At 41.6% G+C, this 22,565-nt stretch overlaps 1 protein-coding gene across 1 annotated transcript; it reads left to right on the top strand.

Moving 5' to 3' along the window:
* Window positions 1-517: 517 nt before the first annotated feature.
* supv3l1 (SUV3-like helicase) lies at window positions 518-11,471 on the top strand. The gene is made up of 16 exons (XM_088992734.1): window positions 518-909; window positions 1,673-1,750; window positions 1,965-2,072; window positions 2,171-2,285; window positions 2,472-2,640; window positions 2,722-2,833; window positions 3,039-3,116; window positions 3,533-3,624; window positions 4,653-4,833; window positions 4,944-5,037; window positions 7,020-7,139; window positions 7,240-7,339; window positions 7,425-7,505; window positions 7,606-7,782; window positions 8,922-9,070; window positions 10,127-11,471. Exons 1-16 carry the CDS (start codon window positions 636-638, stop codon window positions 10,539-10,541), a joined length of 2,343 nt encoding a protein of 780 aa, XP_088848860.1. The 5' UTR covers window positions 518-635; the 3' UTR covers window positions 10,542-11,471.
* The last annotated feature ends 11,094 nt before the right edge of the window (window positions 11,472-22,565 follow it).

The following is a 22,565-nucleotide window of genomic DNA, read 5'->3' as shown; positions in this document are numbered from 1 at the left end:
AAAGTAAATTTATATTGACAGTTGTATGGAGTCATTTGTTGTAGGTAAAGAGATGCGTTAGTTTTCAAAAGTATACAGGTCCAGTGATTATTTTGATCAGTAATCCCTTTGCATGGATTTTTTTGGGAATTGTGATCTACATAGGTTTTACAAACCATAGGGCGATTGAACCATACAAATTGATTATCTACACAAAAATTAATATTCATGAAAATAATACTGATGTTTTGAAATTGGAAAGTTGCGTGTCGTCCCGCTATTGAAGAATCGTCATCCCATTGGCTGTGTTGAAATATACATAAGGTACTTTGCGGGATGTGTCCAGATATGCCTTATTATAAATCACTACTATTTGTAACATGTACAATACATAACCATAGATTTTTTTATGCACGTGTTTAAAATATTTACGTAGAAAATAATGTAATTTATTTTTGAAAATATTTGGGTAAACTCAATTAATATTCTGATTTTGACACAGGCATATGTGTAGGCATCTAGGGGGAAACCGGTCCTGTCCCACGATGGTGTATCGTAGGAAGAGAAATGTGTCCTCTAGTCAAATTAGTGTGGTGTTTTCATTCTTTTAGACCTATGGCGTGTGTTTGTATTATAAACTAGCGGGGGGCGAAACGATGTCAGTGAACAAGTGTTTGTATTTGTTTTCTCGGCTGCGGCGCCATGTTTATAATACTCGAACAGCCCGGCTGGCGAGAAGTAGCCGTCATGCGTATTTGGGGTCTCTTTCGTCGCATAGACGCATAGACCCGACGTGTGCCGTGCTTAGCAGCAGGAATTCTTCATCTTCCAAACCTCCAGATACGTCACTTTTTGTCCCTCTCACGCTGAAGACTGACCTTTCTGATGAAGTGGGTGTGGGAGCAGAGCTGACCCAGCCACTGGATAAAAGTCAGTACACGTAAACCCGAGATGAACTCGATTAATTCTGTTCTTGTCGCACACGAGTGGGCAAACATTTGAGATCAAATTCCACAATTTAGTTTTAAAATGACAACTGATGTGAAATAGTAGTTTCCTAAAGCAGTAAATCACTTTCATGTCTTGATTTTAATTATCAGTACACTAATTCAACTTAAATTTTTTTTTCAAATCCTACGTCTTAATAGAAATTTTAATCGTTTCATTTTATTTAGAAATAGACCAATTCTTTTGATTTATAAAATTTGTTTTGAATTGGTTATACATTTTTATGTACACTACTCTCATATAAAACAATATTTAAATTACTAAAAAAATATTTAAGAAAAATGTTGAATGTATATTTGAAATTATTTTACATGTACAATGTACTAAAAGTGAAAAAGTTCATATGTTCATTTAATATGATTGTTGTATTTACTTCAAATATCATGAACATTATCAATTGAAACATGTCTAGTATTGCAGTTATATCTACTTTTTATTTATTTTATTATTTACAATGCGCCAATAAGACAACATTTCTTAAACGAATAAAGAAAATTATTGACAATACTGTAAGTATTTTATGAAACTAAATTTAGGTGACAATGTGCAACAAAGATTCTGTGACTCCTGTTAATATAAACTCTTGGTGAGCCATACCTAGCCTTGGCCCGGGGACTATATTAGCCTTATAAGGCATTGCCTCAACTATTAAAGCATATTTATGCTCTGTGTTCTCCTTTCTTAGATGAACTTTTGAAAATTGCCAACCGATTTTACAAGAGGAAAGAGATGCAGAAGCTGGCTGCGGAAAACGGACTGGATGGTAAGAATAATAATTATAAAAAGACTCCTTTATCGGATTCAATTTCACCTTTCCAGATGATGGCTGGCAACTTTCAAATTGCATACTTGATTTTTCCCACGTGGAGTTGCCGTAGCAACAACCTCCCGACTTCGGGGACTACCTTTACATGGTGGTTGGCAAATTGGTAGTGTGTGCGCTTTGCTCTCTGAAATGTGTCTCTGTGTTCATGCAGCACGGCTTTTCCACCAGGCCTTCATCAACTTCAGGAAATATATTCTGGAGGTGACATCACTACCAGCTGATCTGCACATCATTCTCAGCGACATTTGCTGCGGAGCAGGTCTGTCCCAAAATGTGTCCATATAGGAAATTGAATGAATGAATTGGAAAAAAAAAACCTTTGTTTGGGGTTCTTTTCATTTTTCTGTTGTTAACAAGGTCACATTGATGACATCTACCCATACTTTATGCGACACGCCAGGCAGATCTTTCCCATGCTTGACTGTATGGACGACCTGAGAAAGATCTCTGACCTCAGAGTTCCTGCCAACTGGTAAACAGACACTATACACATGGATAATTGCAAAATGAGTCATATTTTAGGGAAGTTTTAAGTTGGAGTGTAAGCTATAATCATCCCAAAAAAAATGAACATTTTCACTATTTTTTAATTGTTCTTTTCAATGATGTTCTCCACTATTAAAATTTATTGCAGTGTATGCGTGTGCACTCTCTTTAGGTACCCTGAAGCCCGTGCCATCCAGCGGAAGGTGATCTTCCATGCCGGCCCCACCAACAGCGGCAAAACCTACCACGCCATCCAACGCTACCTGGCTGCAAAGTCAGGGGTCTACTGCGGGCCCCTGAAACTTCTCGCCCACGAAATCTTTGAGAAAAGCAACCAGGCCGTACGTCCTATAACTTCCTCTGTCCCTCACATCTGTGGATTGTATGCCTGCTCTTTATAATTATTAATTGTTTATTTTCAGGGTGTACCATGCGACCTGGTGACCGGCGAAGAGAGGACGCTTGTGGACACCGAAGGTCGAGTGTCTGATCATGTGGCCTGCACCATCGAGATGTGCAGCGTTACAACGCCATGTAAGTATGTAATGTTTGTGTGCAGTATCACATGACACACGGTTCTGGATGAACACTCAATTAAAGTGCTGAAAACTGCATTTGTGCTCATCTAAAATAGAATAGAATTGCTGTTAATCAAGAGAACCCTGTGATTTTTATTTCCGAAACAAGATTCTCCTGATCACATCACGTCGTCTAAAGTTGTGTTTTTATACTTCTGTAGATGAAGTGGCTGTGATCGATGAAATTCAAATGATCAGAGATTCTTCACGAGGCTGGGCTTGGACCAGGGCTTTGCTGGGTTTGTCTCACTCGCACGCACAGACACAAGCATGCAGGCACACATGCATAAAAACCCACGAGAGAGAATGAAATCAAATTTTAAAAAAAGCGCATGTTGTGAAAACACACCCAGAAAGCACACCCGAGCACAAAAAGCATGCACCAAATCATTAACCACATTGTGCATTATGCATTCACTTAACACAATCTCAATGTTATGCAAAGCACTCGTGCACGCAGACGCACACACACGCGCACACAAAAGAAAAATCACCTTTGGATCCATTCGGTTTACATCATGTCTATGTTAATCATGGTTCAGTTCAGTTGTTAAATGTTAGTTCTTCATTTGTGATTTTAGAATATGTGCTACGGGAATTGATTACCCCAAGTCACCCACATTTAGTTAAAGGTGTGTGTTTCACCCGTGCACAGGTCTCTGCGCGGAGGAGATTCATGTGTGTGGAGAATTTGCAGCCATAGACTTTGTCAGAGAACTGATGTACACCACTGGAGAGGAGGTGGAGGTCAGGTCAATTACATTATTTTCCATGGGTGGCATTTTTCATGCAACATACATTCACTGGACATCGTCGAATATCAAACACGAGCTAATAAAAGGTGTAGCAAAATTCAGGGAGGAAAAAATAATGTTTTTGAACATATCTTTGCTATCACATTTTCCCTTTGTTTTTGGATTGGATTGGATCTACCTTTATTTGTCTCGCAGTGGACATATTTACATTTCACAGCAGCAAAATTATGAAAGGAAGAGGAAAAGAAAGAAAGAAGTACAAAAACAAAATACAGGAGCTGCTGGCACCGTCTTGAAGTGAAAAAAAAAAAATTTTTGGATAGAGCCGTTATGCAATGCATCCTTATTTGTATAGTGCTTTCCCAATGACTGCAGCTGTAAAAAGTGCTTAACAAAACAGTTAACATAAAGTAAAATAATCAACACAACATAAAAAACAGCCTGTCGTGCAATCCGAACCACTTTCCTATTTCCACTTTGTTGTTTAAAGTGGTTTGAGATTTTAAAAAAAGGTGAAAATCGAAGTGTCATGCTTTAAAAGTGCACACAGCAGCTACAAGCGACCATATTTTCCGGTGTATAAGGCTCACCCAAAAACCTTAATTTTCTCCAAAATTTGACCTTGCGCCTTATATGCAGCTGCACTTATGTGAAATAATATTAGCCACAACAGCTGTCGCAACTACTGTCAGCATCCACCGACTCCAATTCCCTCTGTAGAAGTAGTGCCTAAACCCAGCCTTCACTGTAGCGCCTTATATTTGGAAAACCTTTAGATATTAATATATTATGTCTGGAAAACCTTTTTCATTCATTGAAGGTGTGCCTTATACACCTGAAAATATGGTAAGTGTAAAAGTCTCTTGACATCCCTTGACAAAAAAAGAATGGTTCATTTCTCCTGTTCTATGTAAATCCATTTCAATTCCAAGCGGCGACTCTCAGTTCCAAAAACACAGCAGCGATCCGCGCCGACGCTCCTCTCTCCTCATCCTCAACGGTGTCCCTGACTCTGTCCAGGTCCACACCTACCAGCGTCTTACGCCATTCTCCATCCTGGACAGTGCTGTAGAGTCTCTGGACAACCTAAGAGCAGGGGATTGCATCGTGTGCTTCAGTAAAAATGACATCTATTCCATCAGCAGACAGATTGAAGCCAGAGGGCAAGAATGTGCTGTCATTTATGGAAGTTTACCTCCAGGTAATCACACTCGTGTGAGAGTTAGCTTTATCCCATAATGCACAGACAAGAAAATGTTTTTTTCATGTTAAGTGAGAACACAGTTTTGTTAAGGATGAAGCCCTTTTCAGGTACCAAACTGTCTCAGGCCAAGAAGTTCAACGACCCCGATGACCCCTGCAAAATTTTGGTTGCAACAGATGCGATCGGGATGGGCCTTAATTTGTAAGTGCTACCATATACAGTGATACCTCGGTTTACGAACCCCTTAGCTTATGAACGTTAAATTTATGACAAATTTACCTTGGCATACAAACTTTACCTTGTCATATGAACTTTTTCCGTACATGGAGCTGCCTCAATGAGTGATATGTCGTTCGCGAACAAGCCCGTTCTTCTAACAACAAAATGGCAGCTGACTGTTTTTGTCCTCTATTCCCCGCCCGAGTCTTCGGTTAAAGCCACGTGATTTGTCACGAATGCAGCAGTGAGGGTGGGTGGTTAAAACATTAAAGAGATAGGCAGACGACAGTGAGAGAGTTTCAACTTTGATTGAGTGCAAAGGCAGAGTGTAGACTGCAAGGTTAAAATATCCCATCAATCAGGCTCCACAAACAACCCGCACAAGTCATCTGTACACTTGATGCAAAAAGCTATCAACCCAGCTAAACAGAACACAATTGATGAGGAACTAGATAAAATTCTCACAGAGAAAGCACCTACAAGGGATCGTTCCTCAAGATGGTAAAAGAAGGAGGTTACGTTCCTCATCAAGTGTCTAATGCTGATGAAACCGGCCACTCCATTCCATCAAGCCATCAACGACCACCGCAAAGGTAAATAAAACGACTTTATTATACACTACAGTTTATTTCTTTAATTATAATGCCATAGAACATTTATTATACATAAAAACAATTATTATACATAAAGGTATATTTTGTGTAGTTTTAAGGCTTAGAAAATTAGAAAGTTAAAAATTATGTTTTATGGGACCTGAGAACGGATTATTCTAATTTTTATGGTTTCCTATGGGAAATTAATTTTTGGGATACGCACTTTTCACCTTACACACTGTCTGGGAAACAATTAAGTTTGTAAGCCAATGTATCACTGTGTATACAGTCACACAATTTCCTGGTTTTTTTTAACCTCCTAAAATTGCTTAATGTAAAAGTTCTCATCAATTTATTTTGGATGAAAAAAAATATCTTGACAAATAACTTAGTTGATGAAAATAATGTAAACACTTAATTTATTCAACATTCTTATTAAGTTATTGGTAAAGTATAATAGAATTTGTGCAAATCACTTTTTATTTTGAAAACCAAAGAACCACAGTGGGCTGACTAGTTAACTCATTCACTGCCATTCCTGAATTTATTCGGTGCGAATCAAGCTGCGGTCAGACCTCTGCCAATGTTTTTCCCTCCCTCGAGGGGGCAGCATTTGCCTTTTGTACAGCTGCCCCCATTTCCACTGCAGATAACTCTAGAGCCAAATAAAATGGACAAACTTTTTTTCTAATTAAAGAAGAGAGTAATGTTTCTTACGCTGCATTGAATGTTTATTTAGTCCTAAAACTCATCAATAAAATAAAAAAAATTAAAGTCATTATAAGTGCCTTGCATGCTGGGTCCGAGAGGACAGTAATTTCAATCTGTGCTGTATGTCATACATATTAGCATATTTGACAATAAAGCTGACTTTGACTTTGATATTTTGTGGGTTCTGCAATTTGAGTGAAAATGACAAAAACCCTGGCATTGGAGTGCACACATTTTTGCACATTGTCTGGCAGTGAATGAGTTAATGTTTGATGTAAGCAGTAACATGTACTTGAATTTTTTCTTTATTGATTTGTATAACATTGATTACCTCATTTTGGATGCTCTTTTTTCCAGAAATTGCGATTAATTTATCACATTTTGGTGATTCCAAATATTTATTTAGTCAATATTTCATAAAAAACTAATCATTAACTTATAATACCCTCACCATTCATGTTTTTGTGGTCAGTGAAGCCTGGTTTCATGGGCATGGCACCGAAGTAGGGAAAGTGCCAAGTGCAACAAAAGTCAAAAAATTTGAACGAAAGCTTGATTTAAACTTGTATTCGTCTGAAGAATATTCTCTCTATTTGTTTCTGCGCACAATTTAGAAATGAAGTGTCATTTTTAATGGCGCGTCCGTCTTCTTCCCTTCAGGAGCATCAAGCGCATTATCTTCAACAGTCTCATGAAGCCTAACGTCAATGAAAAAGGGGAGAAGCAGATGGAGACCATCAGCACGTCACAGGCTCTCCAGATCGCTGGGCGAGCCGGAAGGTCTTTCATTTAATACTTTGTTAAATCTTTTTTTTTCTTGTACGTATCTGTCAAATTGTATTTACATTTTTTTTTTTTTTTTTTGCATCGCCATCTCCAGGTTCTCCTCCAAGTTCAAAGAGGGAGAAGTGACAACCATGCACAGAGATGATCTTCCAGTGCTTAAGGATATACTTAGTCACACAGTGGAACCAATAGAGGTGGTCAATGCTTCTGTTGTCTTATGCTGTCTAGATTTTAGTCCCTATGATAAAGTGGTCATAAAATGTTTGTGTTTCTTCTCAGACTGCAGGTCTTCATCCCACTGCCGAGCAAATAGAGATGTTTGCTTATCATCTACCTGATGCGACTCTCTCTAACTTGATTGTGCGTGAGCCCAATTTGAATGTGTTCTTTTATTTTTTTAGAATCATTTTGGTGGTCAGATTTTTTTGGATGAAATGTAATCAATGTTTTTTTTAAACAGGACATTTTTGTGAGCCTCTCCCAGGTCGACGGCCTCTATTTTGTTTGCAATATTGACGATTTTAAATTCCTGGCTGACATGATTCAACACATCCCCCTCAACCTGAGATCACGCTATGTTTTCTGCACAGCTCCCATCAACAAAAAGCAGCCTTTCGTGTGCACGTCTTTCCTAAAGGTTCGTGTGGGCAACGTACTTCTGGTTGATGGGAATTTGTCAGTGTGACACCAAATACAATAACACACACACATTTTAATCCCCTCATGAGTTATTGTGAAACATCGTTAGATCTGTCTGATTGCCAGTACAGTAATACCTCGTTTTACGAACGCTTTAGCTCATGAACTTTTCGCCTTACAAGCATTAAATTCGCGAGAATATAATCTTGGCATACGAATAAGTTTTCGCTGGACCAACCAAACCACACTGCACCACGTTGGATGGCGGACTAGTTTTCGTCGGATGAACCCCAAACCACATGGTCAAACAGCACCACGGTGGCTGGCGGACTAGTTTTCCACACACCCTTGAGTGCAGATGTGGTTTGCTATCGAGTGGAGTACATTTGCCATTATGGGACTGAAAAAGAACCCACCACAGGCTAGTGTTAAACCGAAGAAGACACAAACAAAATTACGGTCGAGTGGAAGAAAGAGATCATCGAAAAACACGAACAAGGTGTGCGCTTGTGTCACTCAGCGTCCCAGTACCAGTATGCCAAGTCGACCATTGCTACGTGTTGCTAAGGGTGTTTCTGTGTTGTCTAAGCAGTGGTCTCAGGCAATACAATAATTTGAAAAACTTCTGTTGATTTGGATTAACGAAAAGCAGCTAACATGGGACAGTGTGTGAGGGTATTATCGCCAAGAAAGCATGGCAACTTCACTCGGATATCATCAAGAGGCAACTACATCAACAACCACCACAAAGGTAAATAAAATGATTTTATTATACTGTACTGTTTTTTATGACTGTACAATAGCGCATTTATTATACGTAAAATAAGGTATATTTTGGGGTATTTTTAAGGCTTATTTAGTAGGAAATTATGTTTTATGGGGACCTGGGAACGGATTATTCTAATTTTTAATGGTTTCTTATGGGAAATTAATGTTTGGAAGACACACTTTTTGCCTTACACACACTTTCTGGGAACCAATGAAATTCGTAAGCCGTGGTATCACTGTTTTTTAAAAAAAATTAAGAAAGACAAAAAGAGACCAACATAATTTCAAAGCTTCTCATATATGTCACATAGTTGTTGTATGCGAATCATGCATTCACTGCTCCGGTTATCCTTCCTCTTTCTCTTCTAGTTTGCCCGTCAATTCAGTCGAGACGAACCCTTGACCTTCGACTGGGTCTGCCGCCATGTCAACTGGCCTCTGGCCCCACCCAAAAATATCAAAGACCTCGTTCACCTGGAGGCCGTTCACGACGTGTTGGATCTTTACCTCTGGTTAAGGTATTCTGGGTGACGGCATTTAAATCAGCTAAATATCAGCATCACTGATGTTTTAACTGTTAATCTGATAGAAATTGTAAGTACAAGCACTACTTGGCTGCTGAGTTTTCGTCAAGTGGTGGTTTTGATTATCATCCCTTGTGACCCAGCAAGGTGTCCTGGAGCAAAATATTGAACCTCATTCCATCATCAGTATGTGAACAATGAAACAGTGATTAAGCGCTTTGACACCCGTGTTTGTAGCAAGGCCATACTGTACATGTGAAAGCCCATTTGCTATTTAAAATATGTGCAGAAACATGAATACAAAACCATTTCATGTATTTTAATTAATATAGAAGTAGAGACAAGGGACCGAGGTTGACTGCAAATAGCAAATTTCTGTTACCAAAAAAAGCTGCTCTCTCTCCCTTTTTTAAATACCATAAATAATAAATACAGTATACCCCAACTATGATCCCAAAAGAGTTAACTCATTCGCTGCCATTCCCGAATTTGTTCGGGTTTTTTTTTTTTTTGGGTGCCAATAAAGCGCTGGCCATGGCCTCTGGCAATATTTTTTTTTCCTTTCCACAAGGAGGTAGCATTTACCTTTTTTCCATGTTAGCGCTTTGTTCCAGTTTCACCTTTTGTTAAAGACCTATATAAACCAACATGTATGTATTGCATTGTATTTTGGACGGCCATCCTGATGTCAAGCTCATATAACTCCGAACCCATATAATTTAAGAATTAACTGTTTTTTCTGATGAAAGAAGAGAGTCTAAGGTTTCTTACGCTGCATTGAATGTTTATGTAGTCCTAAAACTCAATATTCTGTGGGTCCTGGAATTCGAGTGACAATGACAAAAACCCTGGCACTCGAGTGGACACATTTTTGCAGGTCTGGCAGTGAATGAGTTAAATAACTGAAAGTTTTTTTGAAAATGGAATGAAATCAACTTGCTCAATTACTGGCCAGCCAATTATGCTGTTATTTATTTATTGTTACATTCTTATATTTGTCCAAATTTCTTTCATCGTGCTAACTAACCCTCTGCGTTGCTTCTCGTCTAGTTACCGTTTCATGGACATGTTTCCCGATACGGCCTTTGTCCGAGAAATTCAACGGGAACTGGACACCAGCATCCAAGAGGGAGTTCGCAATATCACGCGCCTCATCCGAGCCACAGACCCGGCTATCACCGGCCCACTCCAGATTCAGAAAAATACTGCCCAAACGGGCACGACCGGTAGCAACTCATCAGGAGTCAGAAGGAATTCGAGCACTTCAAGGCGCTCGGGGCAAGCTCTGGACAGCTCACTCTCAAACCGCCTGGTGCGAGACGGACTCTTGACCACAGAAATGCTGCAGCAGTTGCAGAGAGAGTGGTCCAAAGGACAGAGGAAGGAGTTAACCAATCAGAGTTCACCTGATTTTAAAAATCACAGTCATGGCAACCAAGACAATAAGAGGAAGAAGAGGAAATGAACCATTATGTAGGACGTAATGTGGTCTGGACATCGAGATTGACTCTTGACCTCAGACATGCAGCAACAGACGCAGGGTGGTTTAAAGGACAGAGGAAGGAATCCACATCATGACTGGACATCTTGGGTTAATAAAAAAATCAGGATCCCCGACCCGCCATCAATCAATGAACTATCGAAAATTACACAATTATGGGATTGAATTTTTTTTTTTTAGAAGTTAAAAAATATCTTGTTTTGTATGCAAATAAACTCCGAATTTTCAATAAATGAGCTGTGATTGGTTATTCTCTGCGCTCTGAGCGACTGTGATGTCATTTTCAATCGACAGCAAGTGGCAAAATGGCCGACCAGTGAGGCGGACAAAAACGGGGGTATTTTACTGGTCAAATTATATTCCCAGTGTAGGGGGTTAGAAACGACCTCTGTTATTGTATGTTAGTCGATTAGACTACCAAGTCAGGAGAGGGCGCTACGCGCCTGTGAATGGAACAGAGGAAGGCGATGTAGGCTCAGCTCACGCATGCGCAGTTGTCATAAATGCCGTTGTGTGAAGCTGATTAACACGGTTGTCTCGTGTCGTCTTTCCTCGTCGTTCACAGCTATTCAAAATAATAAGTGTTAGACATTCTCAAGATGTTAAAGTAATTGGGGACTTATTGGGCGATGCTAGATATGAAACCTTGTTTTGTGGCTTTGATGAATATTTGGTGGCTTTGATGAATTTGGATTTTTGGATGTCAATTGTAGTTCCCAGTACAACACACACGAGCGGGCAGACGTGCATAAGCATGTGCGAATGTGGAGGATATATACAATGTATAGATGTTGAATGTATAGATCTACACATGAATGTATTCTGATATTGAAATTGCTGAATTGATGTTTTGATGAGTAGTTGTCATAAATGCCGTTGTGTGAAGCTGATTAACACGGTTGTCTCGTGTCGTCTTTCCTCGTCGTTCACAGTGCTACCTGCCTGTGACGCGTTTGAACCGACTCAGGTATCCCCTAGGCCTGAGGCCGGTTACAATTGGGGGCTCGTCCGGGATCGTGGGGAGAGTGGGAGCTGCTACGAAGAGAACCTGTGCCTAAAGCTTCAGGGAAGACTGTAGTGCTGTCCGTTCTCCAGAGAGTAGAGGCTTCAGGGGCTAACGATGGCTCCCACAACTCCACGACGGGTATTGATTTTCAAGATCCAAAAGAGACTATTAGCTTTGAATGTCAATCAGCTACTAACTGTTGCCAGCGCAGTGGATGAGAGTGATACTGAGGACCTTGCGGGCCTTAGTGAACCAGAACTGTTTGATGTGATTATTGACTACATCAGAGGTGACAAATTAAGACACATAGAAGATGAAGGCATGTCTCAACTCCTTCACCTCGATGACATGATCAGCGAGCTCCTAGATGTCCCGGAGGAACCTACTGGGGAAGGAGCTGACCTGAGAGGAGGAGTTGAGGTCACACCTCTTCCACCGAGAGACATCCCCACACCGGTCAGGAACGTCATCATCGCCAACAGTTCGGGTGGTGCTCCTCCTGAACATGCCGGTTTATCCTCCGGTATGGGGGAGCAGGTGGTGAAGTACACAGATGTAGCTGCTCTGTTTCCACGGAGGGAGTTCAAAATTTATGGTGGTCAGATTTCTGACACCGGGTCTGAACTGTCATACCGTAGCCTGTGTAGACAAATGGATGAGGGAGTACAAGAAGGGTTTAGCGAGTCTGAGGTTATCCGCACTGTGTCGAAGATAACTAAACCTGGAACATTCCGAGACATGCTAAGTGATACAGAGGGTCTTACAATGTCACAGTTAAAAACAATTTTACGATCACATATCAGAGATAAGAGCAGCTCTGAGCTCTTCAACGAACTCAGTACCGCTCAGCAGCGAGACAGTGAGTCCCCACAGCAATTTTTATATAGACTGATGGGTTTGAAGCAAAGAATTATGTTTGAGTCACAACAACCAGGTGCAGATTTTGGTTACGATCAAAAACTTGTCCAAGGTACATTTCTGCACACACTCTATCAAGGGATAAATGAGAAGAATTATCATGTCAGATGTGATCTCAAACCATTCCTTACCGATTTACAGGTTCGTGATGATGTCCTGTTAGAACAACTTACCAAGTCCACAAGTGAAGAGGCTGAGAGGGTGAAACGCCTCAGTACTGTGACAATTTTACGATCACATATCAGAGATAATAAGAGCAGCTCTGAGCTCTTCAACGAACTCAGTATCGCTCAGCAGCGAGACAGTGAGTCCCCACAGCAATTTTTATATAGACTGATGGGTTTGAAGCAAAGAATTATGTTTGAGTCACAACAACCAGGTGCAGATTTTGGTTACGATCAAAAACTTGTCCAAGGTACATTTCTGCACACACTCTATCAAGGGCTAAATGAGAAGAATTATCATGTCAGATGTGATCTCAAACCATTCCTTACCGATTTACAGGTTCGTGATGATGTCCTGTTAGAACAACTTACCAAGTCGACAAGTGAAGAGGCTGAGAGGGTGAAACGCCTCAGTACTGTGACTAAAAATCGATCTGTGAATGTCCATGCTGCTCAAACTAATCAAACTGACCAGATTAACCAGACCAAAGTTGACTCTGAATTACAGGCTAACTGTGCTGTCATTCTCGAGCTGACTGCACAAGTGACCGCACTGACCAAACACTTTGCCCAAGTTGTTAAACCTACAGAATCGGCGCCTCAGGTAGATCCAGGTCTGTCCCTGACTCGATCCTCGACGCGACCCCAGACACCAACGACTGAGACTAGGGGCAGGTGTCAGGCCTGTGTGCGGAAGAACATTAAGAGCTGCCCTCACTGTTTCATTTGTGGTCAGGAAGGACATAGAGCTGTGGGCTGTCTGCGAAGAAAGGCACTGGGAAACGGGGAAAGGTCACTGGAGTGAGGCTTCCAGTGATCAATGCCAATGATAAGCCTCCAGTACAAATCAACTTGGTGGAACCAGTAACATCCATAAGTCTGACGACGCAGTGTCAGTCAACATAAAAAAACATGTAGCACAACTAATTGGCAAGCGATGTATGGTCTCCTGTGCACTCAATGGGGTCCCACTCCAAATGCTGCTTGACTCAGGGTCTCAAGTGACCGTGGTGAGTAGGGCGTGGGTAGAGGAAGCACTGCCCAACGTAACCATTCAGCCACTTTCATCCCTATTTCCGGACCAACCGTTTGAGGTATCTGCAGCGAATGGCACAGCGGTTCCCTTTTGATGGATGGGTAAATGTGGGGTTGCAGATACGGAGTGGAAGCCATGGACATGCTGACATACAAGTGCCCATACTAATCAGTACGAGTTGTGTGAATTGTCCTCTCTTAAAGAGGAAGAACAGGCGATTGCCAGAGACATGTTGTATGAAGAGTCCGATGTCTTTGCAAGAGGTGATGCTGATATAGGTTGCATTCCAAACCTGCAACTCAAGATCCAACTCACTGACAACACGCCGGTGCAAAAGCGTTACAATGCCATTCCAAAACCCCTTTATCAAGAGGTGAAAGACTATGTGCAAAACCTACTTCACCATGGTTGGATAAGAAAATCCACTTCAGCATACTCATCTCCTGTCGTCTGTGTTAGAAAAAAAGAAAAGCTTGCGCCTGTGCGTTGACTTTAGGGAGCTAAATCGCAAAACTGTCCCTGATCGTCATCCACTCCCACGCATTCAAGATCTGCTAGATAACCTGGGGGGCTACTCTTGGTTCTCAATACTTGACCAAGGCAGCGCTTACCACCAGGGCTTTGTTGATGACAGTTCCAGGCATCTAACGGCTTTCAGCACCCCTTGGGGGCTGTACGAGTGGCTCCGCCTCCCATTTGGCCTAACTAATGCGCCAGCAGCCTTTCAAAGATGTATGGAGGACGTTCTTGATGGCCTGAGGGACGAATGCTGCTCTCCTTATCTGGATGACGTGCTCTGCTTTTCAAAATCATTTCATGAACACGTAGAGGACCTGAGGAAAGTGCTTAACCGGCTGCGGGAGCATGGCATAAAGCTACGTCCGAATAAATGTGAACTGTTCAGACGACAAGTGAGGTACTTGGGTCGTCTCGTGTCAAGTGATGGTGTCCGCATAGACCCTAAATACCTGGAAGCCGTTTTGCAGTTAAAAGAGAGAGAACCACGCAATGTAGGGGAAGTTAGAGCTCTATTGGGGTTCTTGGGCTACTATAGATCCTTCGTACAGGACTTTGCCAGGATTGCACGGCTGCTGTTTAAACTGGTAGAGGGGGCCACTCAGCCTGACCAGAGGCCAGTTCACAACACCGCTGCACGCCAAAGGAAAGTCACCAAGTTAGGCCAGCTTCCCTCTGGTAACCCTGTTCAGTGGGGCCCTGAACACAGTGCTGTGGTCTCCCGCCTGGTAGATGTATTGACTGGTCCACCTATTTTAGCCTACCCAGAATTTAATCTGCCTTTTGTGTTAAATACGGACGCATCCAATGAAGGTCTGGGGGCTGTGCTTTATCAGCAGCAGGGAGATAAACTTCGCGTTGTTGCTTATGGATCCAGAACACTCTCACCTTCAGAGAAAAATTATCATCTCCATTCTGGAAAGCTTGAGTTTCTGGCGTTGAAGTGGGCAATCTGTGACAAATTTCGAGATTATCTCTACTATGCACCCACATTCACTGTGTACACGGACAATAACCCTCTCGCGTACGTTTCCACTTCACAATAAAGTACAGGCCAGGCAAGGCGAATGCTGACGCTGACACACTGTCGCGTTATCCAGTTAAGCTGGAGGGACACACAGAGGAGTACACTGAAACTTTGCCCCCAGACGTGGTTTCCACCATATGGCAGGGGGACAAGGCTGTGGCTGAGGAGGATGTGCCATGGATGGCGGCGTTGCAACTCACCTCTTATGGTGAGGATTTTCTTCCGGTGACAGTCCCCGTGATCACTCCAGATGATATCAGAGCTAATGTTAAGCAGATTCCTTACTTACAGACAGTGTATTGTCGGTGTTCAAATACCTGACATGTTTCGGCGACTACTTCCGCCTTCGTACTCTGATATCAGAGCTGCTCAGGAAGAGGATTCGTCAATCTCTGAGGTAATGACACTGAAGAGGAGGGGACGGAACCCCAATGACAAAGATAAAAGACAAATGGGACCAGAGGCAAGGAGACTAGTACACGAATGGAATAGACTGAAACTGGACAAGGGGATTTTATACAGACAGGCGGGGAAATGGAAACAGCTCGTTCTCCCTAGTAAGCTGAAGTCGACGGTGCTTAAACACCTGCATGATGACATGGGTCATGTTGGAGCTGACAAGGTGATCAACCTTGCAAGGCAGAGGTTCTATTGGCCATTCATGCAGCACGAAATAGAAAACTACGTCATTCGCCAGTGTTCCTGCATTAAACAGAAACGCCCCACCATTCCGGAAAATGGGCAACATCACTACTAGTGCCCCATTTGAGCTACATCATGATCAAGGTCGGGAGTTTGAAAACAGTCTATTCCAGCGGCTTCAACAGTTGTCTGGCATTGCGCATTCCCGAACCACCCCATACCATCCGCAGAGCAACCCTGTAGAACGTCTGAAGAGAACATTCTTACAGATGCTACGCACTCTCCAAGAAGAAAGGAAAGCTGAGTGGAAAGACTATTTGCCTCATGTAGTTCATGCGTACAACTGTACAAGACATGAGTCCACTGGCTATTCACCGTTCTTCCTCCTCTATGGAAGGTCTCCCCGGTTGCCCATCGACTTAGTTTTTGGTCTGACAGCGGACGAAGAAGTAAAAAGCCGACAGGAATATGCACGTAAGTGGGCCTGTCGAATGCAAGATGCTTACAGAATTGCCTCCGAGAACAGTCAAAAGAGCGCTGAAAAAAAGAAGAAATACTATGACCGTGGTGTTAAAGGCATTGCACTCCAGCCAGGGGATCGTGTACTTGTCAGGAACCTATCTGAGAGGGGTGGACCTGGCAAGCTCCGGGCTTACTGGGAGGAAAAAGTCCACAGGGTTACTGAAAGAGTGGGAGATGGACCAGTGTACAAGGTTCAGGCAGAAAACGGAGACAAAACTACCCGTGTGTTGCACCGTAATCTCCTAATGTCTGTCAATGATTTGCCAGTTGAACAGCCAAATAAACAGAAAAAACAGCTCGACAGACAGGCAAAGAAGCAGAAAAAACAGCTAGACAGACAGGCTTATAGCAGGGAAGCAGTTGGGCAGGAGTCTGGATATTCAGATGAAGAGGAGGGATGTTCATACAATCTCCGACGGTTACCTGTGTATACAAGGAGGACAGGCAGTCATCAGGTGTCTCAACCTGAACCGCACAATTTAAGAGCTGTGGCATCAGAATTCCGCCCCCAGGCACAAACTACGGAACCAGAGGATGGGCAGCAGCTAGAGGAAGCGTTTCCATTGGTCGTACCAGCATCATTACCAAAACCAACACCAGCTGACAGCCTACCTGCTGAGGGAATCCCGGAACAACTTGTAATGGATGATAATGAGGGTGATGCAGGAGCGCCGGCGGAGTTGGTGGAATCGGACACCGCGTCACAAAGTGGAATGGAATCGCTGCCACGAAGGTCTACTCGTACTCGAAGACCCACAGAGATATTCACATATGAACACTTGGGTCATCCATCATACCAGGCTTGGAGACCTGGGGCAAATGTGTTGTATACTTGCATGCTTTACCCCACGACTCATTATCTAGTGCGACCTGAACACTATTGCTACTCTACCCCGACGGTATGGACTTGAATGTAGTTGCAGTAGAATGTGATTGACACCACCCTACGGAGACCAGACAGATGACTGTGCTTCTACTGGTACTTGACTACTTGTTGGTATAGTCAAGATGTCGGGGGGACATCTTTTAAAACAGGGGAGAGTGTAGGGGGTTAGAAACGACCTCTGTTATTGTATGTTAGTCGATTAGACTACCAAGTCAGGAGAGGGCGCTACGCGCCTGTGAATGGAACAGAGGAAGGCGATGTAGGCTCAGCTCACGCATGCGCAGTTGTCATAAATGTCGTTGTGTGAAGCTGATTAACACGGTTGTCTCGTGTCGTCTTTCCTCGTCGTTCACAGGTATTCAAAATAAGTGTTAGACATTCTCAAGATGTTAAAGTAATTGGGGACTTATTGGGCGATGCTAGATATGAAACCTTGTTTTGTGGCTTTGATGAATATTTGGTGGCTTTGATGAATTTGGATTTTTGGATGTCAATTGTAGTTCCCAGTACAACACACACGAGCGGGCAGACGTGCATAAGCATGTGCGAATGTGGAGGATATATACAATGTATAGATGTTGAATGTATAGATCTACACATGAATGTATTCTGATATTGAAATTGCTGAATTGATGTTTTGATGAGTAGTTGTCATAAATGCCGTTGTGTGAAGCTGATTAACACGGTTGTCTCGTGTCGTCTTTCCTCGTCGTTCACAGTGCTACCTGCCTGTGACGTGTTTGAACCGACTCAGGTATCCCCTAGGCCTGAGGCCGGTTACACCATTAGTCTGTGTTTAGACTAATGGGTCTGCGTCGAATATATTTCAAAGGAAACTTTGGGGTTGACTTCCTCTTTACTTAAAAAGTGGTTAGAAAGAAAAGAAAATAGTAAGTCCTTCATGCCTATCAGTTGTATTTATTGCTTTTGCGTTCTGTGTCTGATTCACGATTAGCCTTCATTGTTAAAAACAAGTATTCCTGTAATTTACTAAAATCAAAAAGTGGTTAAGAGTTGAAACAGTGACCCAGTGTCCTCCAGTCGGCCATGTTGCAATCTGATTTTAGAAAGACTGCGTGCGGCATGTGCCACAATTTAATAGGGCTTGGCGCCAGCAGACCATTTCGTTTCTGCAATAACGGGAAAGCTATTGTTGCTGTCATGTGGCTTGACAGTGTGGGTCAACAATGGCAAACAGGCTTCAGAAATGAGCTGGATTGCCCATTTTTGCCTGCCAACTCCATTCACAAAATGCAGCATCTACGCGTATGTTCTACTGTCAAACCTAAGACTAAGATTTTAACAACAACAAAAACGACACGATATTATTGCAAACCCAAAATTGCCTCAATCATCACAATGAGGCCAAAAAAAAAAAGAATCTTCTCACCTTGTCATTTGTTTTTTTCCAAAGTACTTTGTTAAATGCTATACGTTAGAATATTTCTCGAGTGCAAACTCATATTATGCCTGTCGGCTCTATTTTGGTCCTTTCTGTTTTATCTGACAGATTGGATCCATGCCCTCCTAGTCACGTGTTTGGTTGCATGGTGTACACACGCAGACAAATCTAATAAAATTGAATGCTTTATGAAGCGCGTTGGATTAAAAGAGACCAATATGGAAATCCTGGACTCAACTGATCAGATATGATACAAGAGATTTGACAAATCTGCACTCTGTAATACAGGGAATGAAAAACACCAACAGATTAGAGGAAAGCAGAAACCAGCATGGAGAGGGAAATTGCGTCCCTGATGGGTGGAGGGTTGACAGCTGCTAATCTGTGAAGGATTAACCTGTCTCAATGGCCAGTTTCCCTCCCCCCTTTACTGATTAAAAATAAATTTTAAAAATCACAGGACATGCAATTCAGTCAGTCAACATTGGTAATTATGCTAAATTACCCAGAAAAAAATACAAATGAACCTTTTTTTTTTCTTTGTTTTTTTTTGCTTGTGGATCCTAGAAGTAAAAACAAAGGGAATGTTAGTGTGGGATATTCAGAAAATGTAATATTAGTGAAGTTCAGTACTTATGTTTGCCCTGAATATCATTTTAAATCTGTCCAAAAAAATCAGACATGCTCATGTTGTAGTATTGTACATGCACTATAAAACTCATTGTAGTTTGTAAAATATGTAAAAACTCATTGTAGTTTTAAAAATATGTAATATATTATTACAATTTAAAATTCCAGTTGACTGCTACAAATTTGCATTTAAAGTATGCAGATTTACAAATTCACCTCTTTTTTTCAGTTTGGGGTTGCCAGTTGCCTATCTCAAGCATAGATGATCCTTACTATGGCACTATCAGTTGCAACGCTGTGTAATTCAACCTCAGACAGCTTTTTAGATTCTACATACGTTTTATAACCTTCAAGGGGACTTTTGATGATAAATAGTAGATATTATTGGCCTAAATACAACCTCAATCGTACATTTTCCTCCATTGTAGAGGCATGGACTGACTGAGTGGAATGTATTGTGGCAATAAAATGTGAATAAATGAATTGCAAGCATAGACATTAAAGTCTGTTGGTAACTTCAAAGACATGATAGCTCTGAGACACATGGATGGTATCTTTGAAAAAATATACAGTCGCAGATGTACACAATCGTAGGATAAGATTTCCTTTTATGCTAAAAACAAGGTTTGTGGTATAAACATTTCAAAGTTTGCAGGGAGTTAACAAACTGAGTTAAGATTTTTTTTTTTATTAAAAAACCATGGTTTGGGCTGTCGATGAGAAGGTTTCTTCAGCCGTCATCTGTACAAAAGTGAAGGTTTCGGAAGTTTCGCCTCCTATCCAAGAGGCTTCGTCAGCGAACTAAAGTCTGACTGGTCGTATCGGCCCTAACCACCCTTTACAACATAAACTAGGAGTTATCAGAACCCTCCAGCATAGGGCTAAACTAATACCAACTAGCACTGAAGGTAGAGAAAAGGAGTCAAAACATATCAGGAGAGCACTCACTAACTGTGGGTACCCTCAGTGGTCATTCAACAAATGTCAGAAAGAAAGAATAGGGAATGAATCCAATAATTCTCAAGATACAAAAAGGAGAGGAGTAGCAGTACCGTACATTGCAGGAGTTTCTGAAAAATTACAAAGAGTCCTTTGGCAACATAAAATTCCCACTTATTTCAAACCGATAAACACGTTAAGGCAAAAATTAGTGCATCCAAAAGATAGGCTACCAAATGAAAAACAAAGTAATGTAGTTTATTCCATACATTGTAAGAATGAAAATTGTAAAGAGCAGTACATTGGGGAGACTCAACAAATTCTCAAAAAAAGACTATCAACATCGCAGGGATAATATAAGTGGACCTCAATCGGCAGTACATTTGCACCTAAAAGCTAGCAACCACTCATTTGACGACAATGAGGTTAAAATCTTAGCGAAAGAACATAGATGTTTTGAAAGGGGGGTAAAAGAAGCGATTCTTATAAAACAACAAAATCCTTCATTAAACCGGTCTGGTGGGGTGAGGTTCAATTTGGATCGCTCATACAATAGCCTGCTTAGGCAAAACAGGTTAGGCAACTTTCGTAATGCTGATGAGGGTCGTTATGCGGATGAGGTGATACCGGTGGGAGTGGGGGTAATAGGCCAGTCGTTAGTCAGGAATGTCGGAACAATCAGTGGGGCCACAGGGAGGGGTCCTCTGCCCCCCCAACCTGAGAGTAGGGACCTATCATAGCTGTGTCCGGCGCCACCAGGTCTGGACATTAGGGATATATAAATAGGGCCGATACGACCAGTCAGACTTTAGTTCGCTGACGAAGCCTCTTGGATAGGAGGCGAAACGTCCGAAACCTTCACTTTTGTACAGATGACGGCTGAAGAAACCTTCTCATCGATGGACCACTCCTGTACGACTGAGAACTTACACAGACGGATGGTTTGGGCTGGCAACATTTCACAGTTTTCAAGGGGTTGATTAGCTTTATCTTTTTGTTTTTGCATTAGCATCTGAGTTTATTCACACAATAAGACATAAACAAGCCTGGGTTGTGACTGTATTTTACCACAGTGGCAATAAAATTCAAACACGTTAAAAATTTTGAAACACTCAGTTTCCAATTTGTTTTGAGACTGTTGCTAGTGGGAACATCTGATATTTGGAGCCTGTAAAAGTTTACCCACATCCCAAGTGTTAATTCAAGCGGCCTTCGGCCAACTTTTTTCCCTTCTTGGACCTTGAAAATGTCACATTTTGAGTGGAATTGTAACTGCTTGTTTCCATGAACTTTCCCTCCACTAATTCTTGTGCTTGCATCCGTAGAGCAGCCAACCACAGGCGAGCATTTCTCCTCTTGAAACAGTGAGCGAAATGGTACGTGAGCGTCACCGCCAATTTGCATGTGTCACAATGGAGTAATTTATTTTTTGCTCCTTGGAAATATATGGGCACTAATCTCTGGACATAATAGTATTAAATGTGACCAATGACGTTGGATTGTATTTGCCCATGATGTCATAACATTTTGACCAAAATAATTTTTTTGGCTTATATTATGAAGTCAGGGATTTCATCTTCAATAGCTTCAAGTTTAGGAATTTCAGTCACTACTGTACAATATTATACACATAAGAGTCAGACGAAATGGGGCTTCAAGTCCCATTGTAATCCTGCAATGAAATCAGCAAAATTCTTAAACATAAAACAGTGTCTGTATTTTTTCATTTGGATCAATAAAATTGAATCATTGGATGACCCCCCACCCCTATTTATTCGTGTACGTGTGTGTGTGCGTGTGCGTGTGTGTGTGTGTGTGTGTGTGTGTGTGTGTGTGTGTGTGTGTGTGTTGAATTGACTTGGGTAGAAAAAAGAAGAGAGAAAAAATATTGGTTGATATTTGTTGATTTTAATAGTGCCAATATGCACCGGTTTATGAATCAGGTAGGCCATGTTTTCTATAAACCTATACTCTGATAATAAACACTGAAATATAGGCATTGTGTTTACAATGGACTGTACAATACCTTTGAGTGACGGAATGTATTTATCATGATATGATTACAAAGTTATAATTTTAAGATACAATTCATGTGTGTTGTTTAATGTATGAATTTCCCACGCCAAGTAGTAGTATGCGGGCGAGTTAAAAGTGAATTTCACGTCGTCGCTTTCTCACGTCGATTGACTTGCATCAGCTTCCAGTGAAGAGAAGACACATGCAATATGGCGCAGGCGCTGTCGAACCTTAGCAACCGTTCAACCTTCTCAAGGCGGAGATATAGATGTAAATATCCCATC

Source organism: Hippocampus bargibanti, linkage group LG03 (assembly GCF_051943395.1).
Source record: "Hippocampus bargibanti isolate YZ-2025 linkage group LG03, ASM5194339v1, whole genome shotgun sequence".
In the NCBI taxonomy this organism is placed as follows: domain Eukaryota; kingdom Metazoa; phylum Chordata; class Actinopteri; order Syngnathiformes; family Syngnathidae; genus Hippocampus; species Hippocampus bargibanti.
This window is presented reverse-complemented; position numbering and strand designations above follow the sequence as displayed.

Excerpts from the sequence above, each read along its gene's own strand:
- supv3l1 (XM_088992734.1), top strand. The coding sequence starts at position 636 with ATGTCAGTGAACAAGTGTTTGTATTTGTTTTCTCGGCTGCGGCGCCAT. Across the intron at positions 1,751-1,964 it reads TGCGGAAAACGGACTGGATG|CACGGCTTTTCCACCAGGCC; the intron begins GTAAGAATAATA and ends GTGTTCATGCAG. Across the intron at positions 3,117-3,532 it reads TTGGACCAGGGCTTTGCTGG|GTCTCTGCGCGGAGGAGATT; the intron begins GTTTGTCTCACT and ends ACCCGTGCACAG.